The sequence below is a fragment of the Acinonyx jubatus genome, chromosome C1 (genome assembly GCF_027475565.1).
Source record: "Acinonyx jubatus isolate Ajub_Pintada_27869175 chromosome C1, VMU_Ajub_asm_v1.0, whole genome shotgun sequence".
Taxonomy (NCBI): Eukaryota; Metazoa; Chordata; class Mammalia; order Carnivora; family Felidae; genus Acinonyx; species Acinonyx jubatus.
This window is the reverse complement of record NC_069381.1, coordinates 39,418,606-39,438,413: the sequence shown is the minus strand read 5'-3', so window position 1 is coordinate 39,438,413 and position 19,808 is coordinate 39,418,606. Positions and strand designations below refer to the sequence as shown.

At 39.0% G+C, this 19,808-nt stretch overlaps 1 protein-coding gene across 4 annotated transcripts in view; it reads right to left on the bottom strand.

Moving 5' to 3' along the window:
• ELAVL4 (ELAV like RNA binding protein 4) overlaps nucleotides 1-19,808 on the bottom strand; it is a 145,937-nt gene that overhangs the window by 90,922 nt on the left and 35,207 nt on the right. For 2 of the 4 annotated variants that reach the window (XM_027059232.2, XM_027059238.2), the window contains exon 1: nucleotides 1,966-2,167. The exons of 1 other annotated variant lie outside the window; for it this stretch is intronic. In XM_027059232.2, the coding sequence (XP_026915033.1) occupies nucleotides 1,966-2,013 (48 nt within the window). In that variant the 5' untranslated portion in view covers nucleotides 2,014-2,167. Of the gene's footprint in view, nucleotides 1-1,965; nucleotides 2,168-19,808 lie in introns of those variants that run through there. One more of the 4 variants, XM_027059237.2, reaches the window with a different exon arrangement.

Genomic DNA, 19,808 nt, shown 5'->3' with positions numbered 1-19,808 from the left:
TGTCTGCCCATGTTACACATGTCATAACCTCTGCAACACCAGTCTTCCAATAGGATAGTAATTTGTTCTGGTTTGGGTTTTAAAGTGGCTTACCTGAAGAGTTTCTGCTTTACTTCTATCCAAAAGGCTAAATTACTGCTATTTATTTAATTCACAATTTAGTCAATTTGTTCCTCAATGAATACACAGAGGTAACAAGTATTACTAAGGAAATAATTCAACATTATTTTAAATCTTTGGCTGTAGTTGACAGCAAGACGGGACTGGGCAGAATAGAAATAGAGGCCGAAAATCATGCTACACTCTGGGCTTCAAAGTCCAAGAAAAGACGGGCCCATGAAAAATTGTTAGAAAAGAAAATGACCTTTATATAAAAAAAATTAAAACTGTTTTTTTCCCACATACTATTTCATGAACACACACACACACACACACACACACAAATGTACATATTCACACTTTTAAAAATACAGATACACCACAAAACGGTATGTGCTGGGTACACTCTATGATACATTCAGCTGTTCGAAATAAAAATACATGAAAGAGAAAAGTAGAAATGTTAAAATGGTAACAATAGTTATGGTGAAACAATACTGGTCTAAGTAAACTTTTAAAATAATTTCTCCAGCAAATATACAGAGTCCTACAAGTCACAACAGTACTATAGTATCTGTTGAACTGTGTTCTAGGGACGAATTCATAGGTTAAGTGTTCTAAAGAGCTCAACATACAGACACAGGGAAGGTACAGGTGCCCCAAATCAACAACAGAAACTCTGAATGCAATCCTATCAATATCAAAATATTGTGAAAAGAAAACCATGAACACAATGCTGAAAAACACAAATGAAAACAGCTCCGCTCCAGAACAAAATCTTTACTTTGTATCTCTCTGGAGGTTATAAGAGTCAGAATGTCTTAAAAGCATTCTCTCCCTTCCTTACTAATCTCAGCACACTTAGGTATCAATCAACAGTAGGTATATCAAAAGATGTTCTGGCCACTTTTCTGAAACAGGAACTGTATATTACAGTATAAATAATTAGCTGGTTGTGCTAGGCTAAAAAAATCCATGCACTTTGTATATTGATTAGTTCTCCAAAAACCTCCACTCTAAAGTCTTTCAACGGAATCCTCAAACAAATGCACAAATGTCCTCAGAGGCCTTTTCTCTAAAGACAAAGGCAGAATCCTATTGTTGGGAAAAGTCAACCTTATTATTGCATTTCCAATAGTACCATTCATCTTTCAGAGTGAGGGGCTGACCGCTCCATCAGTGGTGTGACATTTGTAAAGCAACAGATTCTCAATATATTATCTCAAGAATCAGGCAGGCGAGTCTCCCAGTCATGCATGATTTTTTTTCTGCCACAATCCTCCACCACCACAGAAAGAAACTTGTCTCACTCAGGCAGCTAAGGCAACCTAAAAATGATATCCCAGAGCTGTGGGGCTGCCAGTGCCGCTGTATCCCTCTTACCATAAATGAGCAGTTTCTTGACTCATTAATAACAATTTCCCTTAAAAGAAGTAATCTCATATCAGTCAGCCCCTTGCCACCATGCACACATCCCAAAGGTTGCAGATATGTCAGCATCAGTCGCCGGCAGCCAGCTTTCCCACACAGAGTCCAGATGGACTGTACCAGAAGCCAATTCAGCGTTAATAACTACCTACTCCGCGCAGTGGAGAAGCCTTACGTGGCACAATGGGCTAGGAAACAGCAGCCGGCTGAAACTGCAAATAAAAAAGACAAACCAAATTCTCCAAAAGCACCAAAAGGAAGGAACAGAAAGGGAAGCGTGAATTGTATTCCTTGACTTCCATGAGAAGAAAAAAAAAAGAGAAAAAGAAAAGAGGAAAAAAAAAAGAAAAAAGAATCCTTCATAAACATAGGGGGAAAAAATGAAGGGGGGGGGGAGGGAAACAGATGCTGCCCAGAAAAAAAGTGACAAAATATTACCTCATTATTTAACAAAGCAGCATTAAGCGTCCTGCTGATTTCAAACATCTTGCCACAGATTTTGTTTTAAGAGAAACAGATAGAATCCTTTGCAAAGCACTCCGTCTGCAAAGGGTTCTTCAATTTTCTTGCGCGCCACGGAACAGTCAATATATTATTTCCCTAGAGTTCGCACATTAAAACCTCTAGTCAGTGAGCTGAATTTTCCCCTTATCTCACACACAGTAGACTCCTGTTATATGTACTGCTCTCTTTGCAAGAGCAGCCTGCCCCAAACATGGCTGGTGTTTAAACTACTCTTTAAAGTAACAGTTCACTATATAACCACCAGGTGGGTAGAGTGCACAGATTCAAATGAACCATCTTAAAGGATCGTGGTGTTCCCCCCCACCCCTGCCCCCGCCTTTTAGGTGTACAGTGTGACATGATAGGCATCGTGTCTTGTATCTCTCTGTATCTTGTCAAAATAAACAAATAAAATTCCTTCTCCTGACTTATAGGGAGGAAACAAAACACCATCACCAATTCTAGTAAGAACTGTGAAGAATGAAACACAAACATGCTTTGTTTCATTCAGCAAAGGATGAACAAGGAAAATGCAATCAACACAGAGCAGGGCCGTGGGGGAGGGACCAAAAACTCCCTGGAAATATTTTCCTTTAGCAAAAAGAGAAGAATATTGACTCACATGATAAAAACCCATGAAAAGTGAGCATATGGATGAATCACATACAAGATGGAGGAAAGAGTTTAAGGGTTGTACAACTTTTCTTCTGAGTAAAGCATGAGGTTATTTGATAGGGTCTTTTATGATAGGAAATAACCAAAAGCTTAAACATAAAGACACTGGAAAAAAAAACAGAAACAAAATCTTAAGCATCTCTTTTAAAAATACAATTATACCAATAGCTATAAATGACCACAAGAGCAAATGAATCATATCTCTCCTCAGTCCTATTCTTTTTCCCTAAGATCCACCTCAACGTGGAACATTTCTGTCCTGTGTTATTTTGGATGTATAGCTAATTTGGTATCTCCTTTGTACAATTCTATTCCAATTAATTTGCTCCTCTGCCAGGAATAAATAGAATGTCCCAAGCTGAAAGCCCCAAGTGATGGAGGGTGGATGTTCAAAGATAAAGAATCACCTGGACATAAATAAATCTCATCCCTTATATTGTTATATGGCCTGATTTAAAGGAGGATATTATTAAAGAGCATGCATGCACTATTTTATGTTCTCTCGTATCTAAAAGAGAAACCAACACACACAGATACCTGGAATTTTGTTTTCTTGGCTGGACAAAATTAATGCCCTAGAATTTACACATCCTCTTGCAAACACAAATGTCGATACTAGTATTTTTCCAGCCCATCCAGGCAATATTTAGCCACATACAATAGTGACTGTCTCCTTCATGTTTAAGTCTAGGCTGCCTCGCTTAATACCATTTAACCTCCTCGCATATATTAAGTTTCAAGTGACAATTTTTAACTGGGGAATGAGAAGGAGTTGCTCTCATCAAATTCTGGTTGTATGAAATAAGCTAATTTGTACACTCACCATATGTCTTAAACACTAATTAAAAAATGTCACTTTCTTCAAACATTAAAATGTAATCAGCCTAGTAAATAAAATATTCCCGAGTTTTCTTGCCTTGGTGATAATTTAAAGAGTGTTTATCTCAAGGTAACCTCTCTATTTCGATTACCAGGAAAGGCTTTTGATTTGAAAAAAGAAAAAGGGAGATATTGGGGGCTTGGGGAGTGAGAAGAGTAAACCACAACTGTACATAGTTACACAAAGGAAAATAAGATGAAGCGGGGTTTTAAGGACCATAGTCTTGTTACCCTAAGGCAAATCCAGCCAATCAATACCACCCATTGACGGTCTACCATCTGCCAAGCTACCCAGCGATGTGGCTAAACAGACCTGTTCCATATGACTGTAGCCGGCTCATTTTCAGTCGATTAGGGCAGTTCCAGAGCATTCACGTGCAATAGCACAAAACTCCAAGTCTCACTGAGCCTTCACACCAGTCCCTCCCAGCACAGCTGCAGACTTTTTTCCTCCTGTTCTGGGTATCTGGATTATCTCTTCTTGCACCTCAATTGAATTAGCAAAATAGGGTGGGAAGGTAGAACAAACAGACACACACACACACACACACACACACACACACACACACACATAATTGCTGGCCCTTCTTCACTGTAATGCAGAAATCAGGAATTCCACGTGCTCTGTCCTAATATGATTATGGCACACCATTTAAATAGCATCATCAGTGACTATGACCTGACATTTTCCTGTAGTGCTTGCTATTTCTCGTTATCTTCTCCCTCTTCCCTTGAAAAATAGACCCAAAACTGTTGGCATTTCTTCCTTTAGAGAAAATACAATCAGTATGCCCAGACAATGGTATACTCTATTTAAGGGCTTTGGATAAAATTTAAAGCCTAATTTTCCTTTGATGAATTGTGGCACTGGTTTTGTCTTTCTTTTTCCTGTTAAAAACATTAAATCAAATTTTATAGGAAAATGGAAACATACCATAGAGGCAAGAAAAATGCACCAGACTGACATGGAGTCTTGGAATTCACTGTCGATGTTCTCTTAGAGATATATGACCTGACCGTATGATGCTTTTCTCTTTCCTAAGTAGTTTTGTCTACTATGGATTGCAGGAAAGAGCTACAAGAATGCTACTGTGTAGGAAAATGTGACAAATGGATGTCTAGTCCACTTAAATTGCCTAGAGTTCACCTGTGCAGGTAAACCAACCTCTGGGTTCATTCACACTTGATCTTCCCATTTTCTTTCCATTCCTATGCCTTATGCTAGAAAAGCAGCTGAAAGCAGAAGATTTCTTTTCAGAATTAAGGTACACTTTTTCAAAAGTGCCTTTGACCATTCCCTTAAAGCACTAGGATGTCTTTCTGGGAAAGAAAATTTAAAGGACAAGAAAACTGCCTTACTTACAAAATTCTGAAAAAGGTAAATACACGTTTATCAAAAAAAAATCTAATTTAGGTGGAGTCCCTGTCTGGACTTTTCACTGTTATATTCTTCATCACAGCCTAAGAAAACTCAACAGGGTCAATGTGCAAACACACAGAGATTTCTGAAGATCCCTGCATTAAAGGATTTGGGGCCTTTCCATTTCAGCTCAGATGAGCTTCACTAAAAATAATAAAAAAAGAAACAAACAAAATACCTTCATGTAAATATAAATCTTTACAAATCAAAGGCCACTGAACAGATAAATATGGAATAGCCATACCATCAAAGGATTCAGTGTTTAACCAGATTAATACAGTTTAGAAAATAATTCAACACAAGAGTTTTTTCAAAAAAAATTCTGGACTCATAATTCTGCAACTACAAATAAAGAAAAAATGTATAGTATCGTAAAAAAGTATTGTAGAAGAAGGAGGAGGAGGAGAAGGAGAAGGAAGGGAAGATGAGAAGAGGAGAGGGAGGAGAAGAAGAAATAAAATAATAGGACTTATAAAGTACAAATAAAAACTGTTTTTTACCAGCAGTCTATTGTAAACTGAACACTACACTAGGCACTTGATATGCACAATTTCACACAACATCATAGGAATCACAACGGTTATATCTAAGCATTCTTCTAGAAAGGTGTTTTCCTTATCTAAAAGTAAGACTTCCTCTCCATCACTTCATAGAAGAATATGCTTAATAAATATCTGTTGAATGAATGAGGAAGATGGATACAGACTAGAAGAGAAAGAAAAAGATGTAATTTTTTCTCATCTAAAAGTGACCAAGAGATTTCTTTGTGAAGTGCTTCTAACTAAACATGTCCTCAAAATGTATCTCATTTAGCCTGTCATTACGACCAGGCTATAAATCTGAAGTGAGTGAGACAAAGGATTAAAGCTGGAAAGCAAAAAATTTTAGCAGGTAGGATGAGTACCTGATTCAGACCTAATTCTCTACTTCTTCCAAATCTGGCAAAATTCCTTACATACAGTAGCTGCTTAGCAAACATCGGCTGGATGAACTCTGATGTCCTGAGCCCCTTACAGGACAGAGCCAGGCTCCAGGCAACACTCAATTATGAGGAAGGAATAAAGATCAACGATTCCATTCAACATCATCTCAAAAACTATCCCAAGACCTATTTCATGTGATTCAACTAGGAGGCACTAAACACCATCTTAGGGAAAAAGATATGCTAGGCTGCCTAAGCCTCAGTTTCCTCACCTGTAAAATGGGCACAGTAATACTTCCCTTAAGGTTTGCTGCCAAGACTAAAACAGATAGGCTTGGTAGAGGCAGCACTCTATATGGTACTTGTTATTAATATGGAAAATAAGGAAAACTGTATGAATTAGTACCTAGCTATAAGATAATTCAATCTTGCTGAGGAAGATACAAAGACTCTCAAAAACATTTAGAGAATAATAAGACAATAATAACTAAGAAAGGCTGAATGGGCTGTTCCAGTTCTAACCAAAATGTCTGCTGCAGATTAGGACTTAGTCCAATAGGTAAAGTTCAGTGCTAAATTCTGAGTGTGAAGAATAAAAAGAAATACAAGTCATAATTCCCACCTTCAAGAAGCTTACAGTTTGGTTGGGAAAGAAACATTCATATTTATGCATGAATCTTGATAGTGTAAGGAATATAAAAAGAATAGTATCAAAATAAAATACTGAAGGATAGTCGATGGTGAGGATGCCTTCTGCATTGATGAGGAAAGCCTTCAGGGGAGAAGCTGGAACTAATACTAGGCTTAAAGAATGATAGGATTTGTCTAGGAAAATTCCAGATATTTTATATAATAACAAAGGTGGGGGAGTATGGAAGGAAGGGGATATTGGCAGCCAGCTCATTGTAGCTAGACCCCCTCTGAGGTTTCCTCTAAGTCTATTCCAATCTCTTCCATATTTTTAAACTTATAAAAAGAGGAATATTATGATATGACTGTGGAAGAGCAGGCCTTTTATTCAGTAAGTACTTTCATAAAAAGAATAGGAATTAATAGTTATGGCACATCTACTCTGTGTCCAACATTGCACTAGACACTTTGCCTATAAATCTCATTTAATCTCATAACTCTGAGATTTCCAATAGGGAAACTAAACATTAGGGAATTTAAATGATTTGCTCAAGATCACACAGCTAGTAAGAGGCATATTTATACATATCCAATCTCAATCCACACTCTTCACTATAAATACTACCTTATATAGAAGAGTGTAGATCTAGAGAAATTTAAGTCTTATTCTCTATGTTATTATATATTCAGAAACTAACATTCAAAGTAATGTCATTGATATCTGCTGACAGTATAACAATAACAGTAAAAAACCAAACCAAACCCAAGAACAAAAAACCTAACCTATGCTGGCAATTTCAGTATTCTGCCACCAGGTGATGATAGAATCCTGGTCCTATGAGAATTACCAAGGTCATGTTTTTGCCTGCTATAATTTTGTGTGTGTGCTATTCCTTCCTCCATCTCTGGTAGTGGAGGAAAGAGTGCCTGATCCTCAGATGGACTTGTCTACTAAAGCCCCAAGACATTAATCTTTCCAAATATTTTCCAAATTTTATCAAAAATTCAACTCTGAGCATAATTCTAAATGTCAACAATTTTCAAACAATTTTATTACAGATTGTATTCAATGAATTATAGTTCTTTTTTATTTTCACACTCTACTGTGAGCTTGCAGGGTAGAAATTGCATGTTGTTTGCCTTATCATCCCAGCACGAAGAACGTCAGTACCTAGAACATAGTGGGCACTCGGTAAAAGAACAGAAATAATTGGTTCCAAATATTTTAGAAAAACTTTAAAACCAAATGCTTAGGACACAATTGTTTGGTACTTTATTCATTAATAAACAACTTTCTCTTTCAAGTCACCCTTAATGCAGGGTTATTATAAAAAGCCCTTTCCTGAGGTTGCTCATCAGCAGCTGCATTTCTCTCAGTGGTCAGGTACTTCCTTCTGCCTTAGGAACAGTCTACATTCATTATAAGCCCTGCCCTGCACAGCAGTCTTGTTTACCTTTTCACCCTTTTTATGCCCAAGAAAGTTGCTTCCATTCTCTGTGGGAGATGAAGAAAAACCATGAAAAACAAGAGAGGCATGCTATATACCTGTCAGAAAGAGGCAACTCTCCACTTGACCCTTTTTAGTTCTCTTCTCTGACTCTGAAGCTGGGGGAATGATTTAACTACTTTTAAGCAGAAGAGTAAAGTTGTACATTAGTGCTGAGTAGCTCATTTCCCTTAGCAACCCCTTAGCAACAGCAGCTTCAAGTTCAAAATACCTCCTTGAAAAGGATCACATCTTTAATGAAGATGAGTATTTTTTTTAATGTAAGGTTTTTGAACAGATGTTTTAACATTACAGCCCCCAAAGCCTTGTAGGCTACAAATATCTATTTCACGCTAACTTTTCTTTATGATATTATGTGGTAACCATAATGATGCTGGGTTCCTGTGAAATTTCAGTCTCTGGAAAAGCCCTGGTCTTACTCTGAAATTATTCACAAATACATAACTTTTATTTTATCAAGTCACCATTAATCCTAGGTTATTACAGAAATTATACTTAAGTTCTTTAAAAAGGGTTACTGATATTGACCTCACTATTCGGTTTGCTCCCTACTGAGAACAGTGAACAACTTAAATCACAGTTTTTAAAACCTACATCAGGGTTTTACAAACTATATTTATTATATGTAACCTAAGATTCTATGGACAGTTTAAAGAAAAATATAAAAAGAAAATTCCAACTTTACAAACAGGTACTTACTGATTTTATTATTCAATACTTACTTTGTTTACTTCATTGTCTATAAACTGGATGATGGGATATCAAATAATCATCACATTTAATTGTTTTTACATTGTCAGTGAAATGAGAAGGCTTGCAAAAGGTTTTGCTAACCATCAAGAACCCTTAGGGATATAAAATGTTCATGTCATATATGTTATGCCTATCATTAAAACTTTTATCTTGTTCAAAAATTTTGAAGCTCTTTTGTCATCTTAAAGTTTTCATAATTCAAATAATATATAAACTTCTGCTTGAAATTTGTTTATTGTCTATTAGCACATGGGTCCCTCGGGGCACAAAATGCACAAGGGCTTAGAACAATGAACATCTTCACTATTGATCTATGTGTGCCAATTCCATGATGTGGACAGAGAAAAGACGTATTTTTACTTGGTATCAGTAGATAATAAAACCGTACCATTCACCTGACATGAAGTTTTATATGTTTCCACGTGTCAGGGTGTTACTGAAGGACGTGCCTAGAGCAATGACCTTTATACACAGTAGGTGCTTGATGTGTGTTCCTGAAAGTAAGATCCATTTTAAATCACTAGGGAATATACAACAAGGAGCCAGAAGACCTCAAGGCCAGTTCCATCTCTACCACTAATAATTCTATGACCTTGGGCAAATCACTCTCCTCTTTGGACCAGAATCTTCTTGATTAAATAAGAACTGAAACTAGGCGATTTCTGAAGTCCCTGCCAGCTCTAATATGTCAGAGTCTATAAATAAATAGTTTTTAATTAGCAAACAAAATTTTTGGTAAGGTTAACTCAGATTTTCAACTGACATTAAAGTGTAAGAATGCTGGCTAAAGGGAAGTGAAGCTTTTGAGGATTTTAAAATCTGTCTCAAATGAAGAGCCAGGTTGGTATTATTGTTCCTCCGATATCCAGTCTGGTGACCAAAGTTATTTTAATAAAATACAGAACTAGAGACAGTTGGTTAAAATCATTAAACTTGCAAGCTTTGACCAGGACCTTGATCAAGTTTAAAGATTCTCTTTGAGTTTTAGTGTCATCATGTTCAAAATGGGACAATAATAATGCCTAAGGTGTGAGGCTTAAGTGAAAAAATACACATAAAGCATGTATTATTATAGGGTATAGGAAATGCTGTTACATACTCAAAGATGCTAAATATTTTTAGTATTAGGTAGAAACACATGAAACTGTTTTTTTAGATTAAACAGAATCAAATACTGTCACTTCTATTTCGCTCAAGCTATGTTTTTTTCTTCTCCTGCCTAAAACACCTTCCATGATCCTCACTGCTTATATCAAGTCCAATTATTCAACATGGAATTCAAGGCTCTTTGCAATCTGGTCTTCATTTAAGCTTTCTGAGTCCTTTGGGACATTCCCTCCCATATATACAGCTCTAGACATGCCAGTCTATTCTCCCATGTTGCTTGGCCCTTCTACCTCATGCCTTTGTTCCTGCTATTTCTTCCATGTGAAATGCATTCTCTCCCTGGAAAATCACATTCATCCTTCAAGGCTTCAACCTCACAAAGCAAAATGAGCTGATTCATTATTTGGGCTTTTATAGCAGCTTATTCTTCCTGCCTCCACCATCACAGTTGTTTACAGGTCTGTTTCCCTGAGCTGCTTTCAAGATACTCCAGGGTGGGGCACCTGGGTGGCTCAGTTAGCTAAGGTTCTGACTCTTGATTTCAGCTCAGGTCATGACCTCACAGTTCCTGGAATTGAGCCCTGCATACGCCTTTGCGCTGTTAATGTGGAGCCTGTTTGGGATTCTCTCTCCCTTTCTCTCTGCCCCTCTCCTGCTCACACACAGGTACATGCACACTCTCTCAAAATAAATAAACTAAAAAAAGAAACAAAAAGATACTCCAGGGCAAGGGCTGTTCTTATGTGTCTTTGTTTCCCTCCAGTTGAGCGCATTGGCTGTCTTGTAGTTTGTGCTCAGTAAATATCTGCTAAAGTAAAATGAACATAATCACATGGCACGTTAAAATAGAGTTTCTCTTAGGGGCGCCTGGGTGGCTCAGTTGGTTAAGGGTTGGACTTTAGCTCGGGTCATGATCTCAAGAGTTCGTGAGTTTGAGCCTTGCACAGGACTTTCTGCTATCAGCAGAGCCTGCTTCCTCTGTCCCCCTCTCTCTCTGCCCCTCCCCTGCTTGCATTCTCTCTCTCAAAAATAAACATTAAAAAAGAAATGGTTTGTCTTAGAAATAAGTCAGTCAGAGAATGATAAATATCGTATAATTTCACTCGTATGTGGAATTTAAGAAACAAAACAGATGAACATAGGGGAAGGGAAGGAAAAGTAAGATAAAAACAGAGAGGGAGGCAAACCATTAAAGAGACTCTTAAATACAGAGAACAAACAGAGTTGCTGAAGGGGTGCTGGGTGGGGGGTAGGGCTGAGTGGGTGATGGGCATTAAGGAGGGCACTTGTTGGGATGAGCACTGGGTGTTATATGTAAGTGATGAACCACAAAATTCTATTCCTGAAATCATTATTACACTATATGTTAACTAACCTGGATTTAAATAAAATTAAAAAAATGAAAAAAAAATAGATGAGTACCAAAGAGGACTCCAAAAAAACCTTAACTTTTGGAATCCACCCCTCCAGAGAACCGTTTTTTTTATGTGAGAAATCTCTACCAAAGTAAGGTCTTTATCCCTCTGGAAATCCTCAAATGACTAAAATCAGAAACTCTAAAGTGGAAGTTATTCTTCAGGACAAATCCATCGAGCTGAAGCCATGAGCTTTCAACAAAGACCACTGTCTTACTACTAGAGATGGCAATGCTCTGTCTGCAACCTCATTTAATGGCTATAATATGAGAGTTTGCACACTGAATCTGTGCTTCCATAGCTGGAGAAGTACCAGTTGCAGAGAACTCCAATAAGTCTTGGATGATGTGAAAGGCATGGAAAAGAGGAGGATACTGCTGCAGCCTGGAGTGTGAATTCATCATTTGCCCACATTACCATGCTCTACACAATCAGGACTCTGGAAGAACTCTAGGATGTGCAAGTGCTTGAGAGAATTAATAACGTATTCTAAATATTCTTTAATGTTACTGTCTATATGAATAATAACAGTTAATATTTAATGTGTGTATGTATATGTATGCATGTATGAAATTACATCATTATGGGGGATATGTGTATGTATATACATTTGTATATATGTATGTATATATATATAATTTATATATATAATATATATCTATAATTAGTTTAAAAGGAGAGTCAAGAGTCAACACTTCTGCACTATAGGAGTAGCAGGCTATTTAGCTGGTTTCTAACTCCAGAGGATTTACTTTCAAGGTTTTTTTCCCAGTAAGTGATTTTTATCTAAGTAAAAGCTTATTAGAATTCTTAATATATAAACAAATAAAACAGTACTGCTCTCCTGGTTGGGAAAAGAGTGGGTCCCACTAAACCAATATAGTCTAGTCTAAATCTAGTCTTGTCCAGTCTATAGTGCAGTAGGAAAAAAGTTAATTGGGAATAAAAAGACCTGGGTTCTAGCACCAATGAGACGACCCTTAGGCCCAAGCCTCCTCCTCTAGTACATCTAATTCAAAGCATTTGGTAATTGCTATCCAAGATTACAAGCATAATGCCTCAGTTTCTGGGGTTTCTCAAGCACACAGGATAAAAGTGTGTGTCTCCTACTTTCTACCTACCTTAAATCTCCCCAATTAATCTGTTTCCCAATCATTCTTCAATTACACAAAGTTCAACAATGGTGTAACAATGGTGACAGTGAGGACACACAAGGTTAACAACACAGGTTTCACAAGTACCCAGAGCGGGCTTAGAAAATACACCTGGTGTCTTGCTCTTGTCCTTCAAGATATCTCTCTCTAGTCAAGAAAAGTTATCTGTAAGCTTCTCAAGAGTCCTGAGAACCACTTAGTTGTGTAGATCTATCTCCTTAACTTTTCTTATACCCACTGCTATTTGCTTGATTCAAATCTCTGTATCTCTCTCCTAGATTTTTATCAACATATCCTTACCTCCAATTTTGACTGAACCCCATTAGCCAGACACACTGACCTTTCTAAAATTCCATTTTAACCACATTGCTTCCTTGATTAATATTAATCAAAGTCCATCCCTCTTCTGCTGAGATTTCCAGTGAAGGTGTGTCAGCAGACCTCTAACTGTACATGTTGATAGGGCATTATTTCATAACACAAATGTATATAAGTTCAAAGTCTTCTCTTGCATGTCTGTTTCTCCTACTAAGCTTGAACTCCTTAAAGGGTGGGGAACATATATGATTCATAATAAATGATGGATGAATAGATTAACAAATGAAACTTTCCCTAAACAAAGCTACCAAATAGTTGCTTTTCTCCTTTTTAAGCTGCAGAGAGCTATAGGTAGCTTTCCTCCATTTGCAAAGTGGCTTTACATAACAACTACTATCTACTGAGCACTTACTATGTCAGGAATTAGTATTAGCTCTTTTCATGTATTAACTCACTTAATATCACAATAATCCTATAAAGTAGGTACTGTGATTGTTAACCCTACATTGACAGATAAAGACAACTAATGAGGACAGAGAGAGGTTAAATAATATACATTGACTCATTATAACCATTCAACAAACATTCAGAGTGTTTACTGTGCTATTTTCACAATCATCTATTAGCAGGAAAGAATATGTACAATCATCACTTTAAAATAAAGGCAAAACCATGCCTTGTTCATCCTTAGGGGTCCCTAGAGTACCCAGAAGAGAATCACATTCAATAAATATCTGCTGAATAAGAACTGAATTAGTGTCTCTGAAATCTAGTAGTGGGCCCTTCTACATCAACTACTTTTCTTGACTGATGCTTAAGACAAAGGACCTCTCCTTCTTTTGGTTAAATTCAGACACTTTTTAGAGTGCAAGGAGGCTCTATTAATAATTACACCAAGACAACAGGCATAAACCAGCACTGTCCAAGGACAAGAAATCCCATTGATATCCATACTCTTCAAGAATCCCTTCTGGAATTATATTTAGGGAATTAACTTAGGTAAATAAAAATGCACACTTATGTATGTATCTTTGTATGAGCTATTCTCTGTCTGGAACACAATACCTCCCTTCTTCTTCTGCTTAGTGAACCCCTACTCATCCTGCAAAATAAAGTTAAAGTATTAATTCCCACTAATTCATTTGGCAAATATTTACTAAGAACCTACTATGTGCCAGACACTAAAGAATTAACATTAAAGAAGGCACACAAACCCCCTGCCTTGAGAGTTTACACTGAACTGAGGGCAGACAAGCTTCCCAAATTTCCTCAGAAAGAATTAGTAGTTTCTTTTTTGACTTCTCATAGAACTTGTTCTCCAGATTACTCCATTCCTCATGGAATTGCAATGGCTGCCTTCCATTCAAGACTGTGAGCTCTTGGGGACTCTAGGTGGCTCAGTCGGTTACTAAGTGTCCAATTTTGTAACCGACTTCATCCAACTCAGGTCATGATCTTGCAGTTGGTGGGTTTGAGTCCCACGTTGGGCTCTATGCTGACAGCTCAGAGCCTGGAGCCTGCTTCAGATCCTGGTTCTCCCTCTCTCTCTTCTCCTCTCCCGCTCGTGCTCTCTCTCTCTCTCACTCAAAAATGCATAAATGTTAAAAAAAATCAAAGAAAAAAAGACTGTGAGCTCTTTGAGAAACAACCCATCTTTGTCTATGTGCCCCAGGACTGACACAGTGCTGGGTTACCCAACTGAACTGAAGTCCACATGCTTTCCTTCTCACGATGCCATAGCTACTAACATTCCCTTGAGCTCACTGCTTGATTGCTGAACATTTTAAAAACACCAAGCAATCTCTTGGCATCCACAAAATACTGTTCTTAGCACTGGGATGGCAATGTGGCAAGAATGTAATATGGTTCAGGATCTTTGAGCATTTATAATCAGACTTGGGAGGCCAGGTTTATTGATGACAACAGGGACAGAACAAGACAAGACGGTACATAATCAAGAACAAGACGGTACATAATCAAGGACTCGATTGTGTGGATCAGACTCAAAACATTCCCTAAGTTCTGAGAATTGAGATGTCAACAAGGGAGCCAGAAACTAGGGTGAACACAAGTATTAGAGAACATCAACCTTCACTTTAGCCCAGCAATGTGGCCAGGCTGCCCCCTGGGGTTTACCACTTTCCAAAACCATCCCCAAATATGCCAGGATATCCTTACATGGATCACACACATTCTCTTAAGCTTCTATGCTTTTGCACAAGCTTGTGCCCTAACTGGGATGCCTCTATACCCCTTGTATATGTGATGTTCATTAAGATTCAGCTCAAATGTGGCCCCCTTTGTGATACCATCCCTGAACTCCCTAGGAAAAACTGACCATGCTTTCACTGTGTGTCTAACCCTGCTCCTTCCCCACATATATACCCATTGTACTCTGTCTATACACTTAATTGTATCCATCATTTATTTATCTATAGGTCCATCTCCCTCACTAAGTTATGAATCTGTTGAAAGCAAAGACCTTCATTCATCTTTGTATCTCAATCACAATGCCTGGCATGGAGTTTGTGGATGGACAGATGGATGAATGGATCAACATACAGATGGACTCAGTTATGAGTTTGTGTGTTGCCCCCCTCCCCGCAAAAGAGAATCAGCTTATATAACCTCATGTGGTCTAGTGAAGGAATTTGTAAGTGTAGAGATTTGGGTACCAATCCTGAAGTCCCTTAATCTTAAATGAAGTCACTTAATTTCTCTGGACCTCAATTAGTTTTATCTGTTAAATTGGGATAAAGCATGAAATCCCTACCTCACGCAAAAATGACCGGGAGTTTCAAATGAGATGAAAGAAGTGAAAATGCTTACAATAAAATGTTGCTTCAATTTTGGTGGGCGGGGGGGGGGGGGGGAGCATCAGCCACATCATATTATCTGGAGATATTTTTAATTTAAGCCAATACGTCCTTCCTTCTAATCTGACACATGGCTGTGCTTTTTCTAGGTCTGCTAACAGAACAAATAGGTGACAAACCTCTGTGCTAGGAGTCTCTGGGATGAGTTTCTTATTCTCTTGCTAGACAGGAGAATAAGAATTTGTCCTTTTTGTGGGTCTGGGGCTTCAACTCTTCAGGTCTAAACATTTTTGATGGCCTTGAACTAATTTCGGCCACCATCGACAGAATGGGAGTGGAAAAATCCCCACCACATCTGCCTTGTCAGGGGGTGGAGGAAAGAACTTTCTAAATAGCCTCATTATTGGTCCCAGCTGAATTCTGCTCCTGTTCCATGATGCCAGCAAAAGCATTTTAGTAAGATGCTGCCAGCATCAAAAGCAGATCCACTTACGGTTTCCTGTAAGCGTATCTGCAATGGCAGAAGGTGGCGGGTAGCCAGGTGTGAGTGTGCGTGCTAAAAATCTCCAATACGTCAAGCTGGAAGAACAATTTATGAAATGAAATTCAATGTTCTATTTCTAATCCAAGAACTCAGTTTAAGGCACCGGAAATTCGGCTGGGTAATTCGGCTTTAATTCTCTGCTGCTTTACTGAATTACAGGATCTCAGAACAGACAGAGAAATGTCCTCTGTATTCTTCTAGCTTGAACATGTCCCACCCCACCCCGCAGGACACTCCAAAAAAGGGTTCATCAAACTCTGCTTACATAGCTTCAGTGAAAGGGAGCTCACTACTGTTCTAATCATTTGCCCAACTTGGGGTTAGCTCTGACTATAGGGCAGGGACCACCATGTATCCATCCTGTTTCCTTTTCTGCCTGGCCACCCAGCTAGACTACAGTGTGGCTGAGTAACTGAGATCTGACCATTGGAATGTGGGTGGAAGTGATGTGCATCCTTCCAGGCCTGGTCCCCTAACAACTTCTGTATGGTGCTGCTTCTTCTGTTTCCTCCCTTTACTAGAGTAGATGCAGAGGGTACAATGCTGAACTCTGAGGCTGAAAGGAGAGCAGAGCCACTAGACGGAGGGGGCCCAGGGCCATGAATGACCATGTAGAGCACGGCCTCCTGCAGACCCATCTGAACTGTGATATGAGATATGAGTGAGAAGTTCCTTAACTGCATTAAGCCACTGAGATTTGAAGGCTGTTTGCTACAATAATTCATAGTCTGACAGAGACCTTTCATCCGGTTTTTTTAAGTGGCAACACCAGACTAAGTAAGTGTCTTAGTAGTTACTGTATCATCATCTCTCTTAGAAGCCTTAGTGATATTAGTATGATCTATACTTTGTATAGAACATATGTACTATTAGCTATGTACTATTAGCTCCTGAAAAGTGAAAAGGAGTAGTGCAGGAAGGCAGGGGAAGAGGATATGGGAAGGAAGGAGAGGTGGGGAAGGCCACATTCTCTCAAGAACCAGTCTCCTTAAGCATGTAAACTTCATTTATCTCTTACAATAACCCTACGAAATGGAATCACCACCATTTTAAACAGGCAGAAACAGATACTCACGCAAGTTGATGTATATAACTCAAGTATGCTTGGGCTCAGCCATTTCCCACTGATTTCAGCACCTGAACCTACCAACTGGCTTCTGTGAACAGACCTCACAACCTCCACCTGCCTCTCTGATCCTCAAACACCAACCTCAGAATCCCTGTTATTATGCTTGCCATGTTAGGACTCCAAATGCCAGGTGTTTTCATGACTCTTAAACAATTGAGTCCTTTGGACACTGGGTTTCCCCATCTGGCTGTTCTTCTGCAGGTGGCCTTAGCAAACTGCTATGTTCTCCTTCACCTGGCCTCATCCTTCCCATACCTGGTGGCATCTGCTGAGAAAATGTGCCCCTACAGCCCATTCTGACTACAGGAAGGGTGAAAAAGAAAGGTGTTTTTTAAAAGCTGACACCCATCGGGGAGCCTGGGTGGCTCTGTTGGTTAAACATCTGACTCTTGATTTCGGCTCAGGTCATGATCTCACAGTTGTGAGACTGAGCCCCGTGTCGGCCTCCAAGCTGGTCATGGAACCTGCTTAAGATTCTCTCTCTTCCCTCTACCCTTCCCCACTCATGCTCCCCCACCCAAAAAAAAAGAAAAAAAAAGCCAACACCCGAACACCCGAGGGAATGTTGAAATTGAATCAAAGTTCCAAAAAGTTTGAAATTCTCAGCCTCTCATCTTCCCTACTGCAGAGCTGGTGCCCTTGTGCTGACAAATGAAGCTGATGTCAAAATTGGAAACAAGTATTTAACAGCCCAACCCTGGACAAAGTCTAAGATCTAAAAATGTATGGGTGGCTCAGTCAGTCAAGCAACCAACTCTGGATTTCAGCTTAGGTCATGATCTCACAGTTTGTGGGTTTGAGCTCCATGTTGGGGTCTGTGCTGACAAAGCCTGCTTGGGATTCTCTCTCTCCCTCTCTGTCTGCCCCTCCCCTACTTGGGCTCTGTCTCTTTCCCTCTAAATAAATAAGTAAACATGAAAAAAATTTAAAAAAATGTATGGCCCTATGTCTACCAAAGTTCTTAAAATACTGGAAAGCCAATGTATATCAAAAGTCATAATTTTTTTAATTGCATTAGAAGCTATGAAGATCATCTTAGAATCAAAAGGAAAACCTTCCAAAGTAACGATACCTTATCTTTTTAACTTAGGTTAAAAAGATACCTTTTAAGAATCTGCATTAGGTGTCCTCTGCCCTGCCTCATAGCCTCCTCTGCTTCCTTTCCAACACTGCAGTACTTTTCCCACTGTTATGACCAGTTTATGGATCTTTCTTTCCCACCACATTCAAGAGTTTTTCAAGGCCAGGCAGGGACCATAGCTGATACTCCTCTTTATTCCAGTGCCTGGCAGTGTGCCAGATAATCCTTGTGGGGCTGGTTAATTTTCAGTGTGGTTCGTAGTAGCAGTGCCGCTCAATTCCTTTGCTGTGGAGCCCTCAAGTCTTGTTCTGGATCAGCATCATCAGCTGTGAAATGGGGCTCTCGCTGCACCCAGCCTACTCTACAGAGTAACTGCCAACCCTGAGTCAGAACCAAACACAATCATTTGAATGGATCTGAAGTACCGCTGATGCTCACCAGGGTTTAACTGATTATTCTACCCTCTAACATTTGGAGAACAGGGTCTGTGGGAAGATGTAAGAGGTACTGGCTGGCTATGTGGGTGGGTGCCCTTTATTGTTTCCTGGTTTCTAGTGCCCTGAGTGATCTAAGGAGCCTGACCATCCCAACAGGTGGAGGACATTCAGTGGCTAACATTGTGTAAGTAGCATTACTACCCAGCTAAGACCTAAAGACCAGCAGGTGGCTTTCTTTCAAGAACTTTATGAGGCATAAGGCCATGCATTTTCAGATGTCATACTTTGTCCAAGGTTGCATTGTTAAATATTTGTTTTCAATTTTTACATCAGCTGAATCAAGGCAAGGGCACCAACTCTGCAGTGGGGACGATCAGATGCTCAGAATTTTGCTACAGATGCTTGTGGAAGAATTAGTCTACAGAGAAAAGGATGAGCTGGATGACCTCCTAAAAAGATTCTATGATTCAGATGCTTTACGCAAATGTTAACAAATAACTCAGCATGGCAGGGAAAACAAAACCAGTGCAGTAGTGCTGTTTAGATATTATGTGCATTTGCCTTTAATTAAGTGATTTCAGGAGCCAAGAACTGAGTTCCCAGCCCAGCAAAGACCTCTGGCTGCAGTGACATCACAATGCTAATGCATACTTTATTCCTGGTTCAGCAGAAGACAGGCCAAGTTCCATCCACCAGTTCAATTTGTGAGCGAGGGTATTTCCAGTCAACCAAAAGCTATTTCTTACAAGTAAAGCAAGTGTTCTGAAGTGCTTACAACCCAAACACACAAAAGGTATCCAGGCTATCCTGGGTCTATTGGGTCTAGAAACCAGAATTTAATAAGGCGATAAAACTGTTCTATTAGTCAGCTTGTATTGCCACAACAAAATACCATGGACTGCATGGTTTAAACAACAGAAAATTCTTTTCTCACAGTTCTGGAGGCTGTAAGTCCAAGATCAGGGTGCCATAGGTTCTGAAGAGGATGC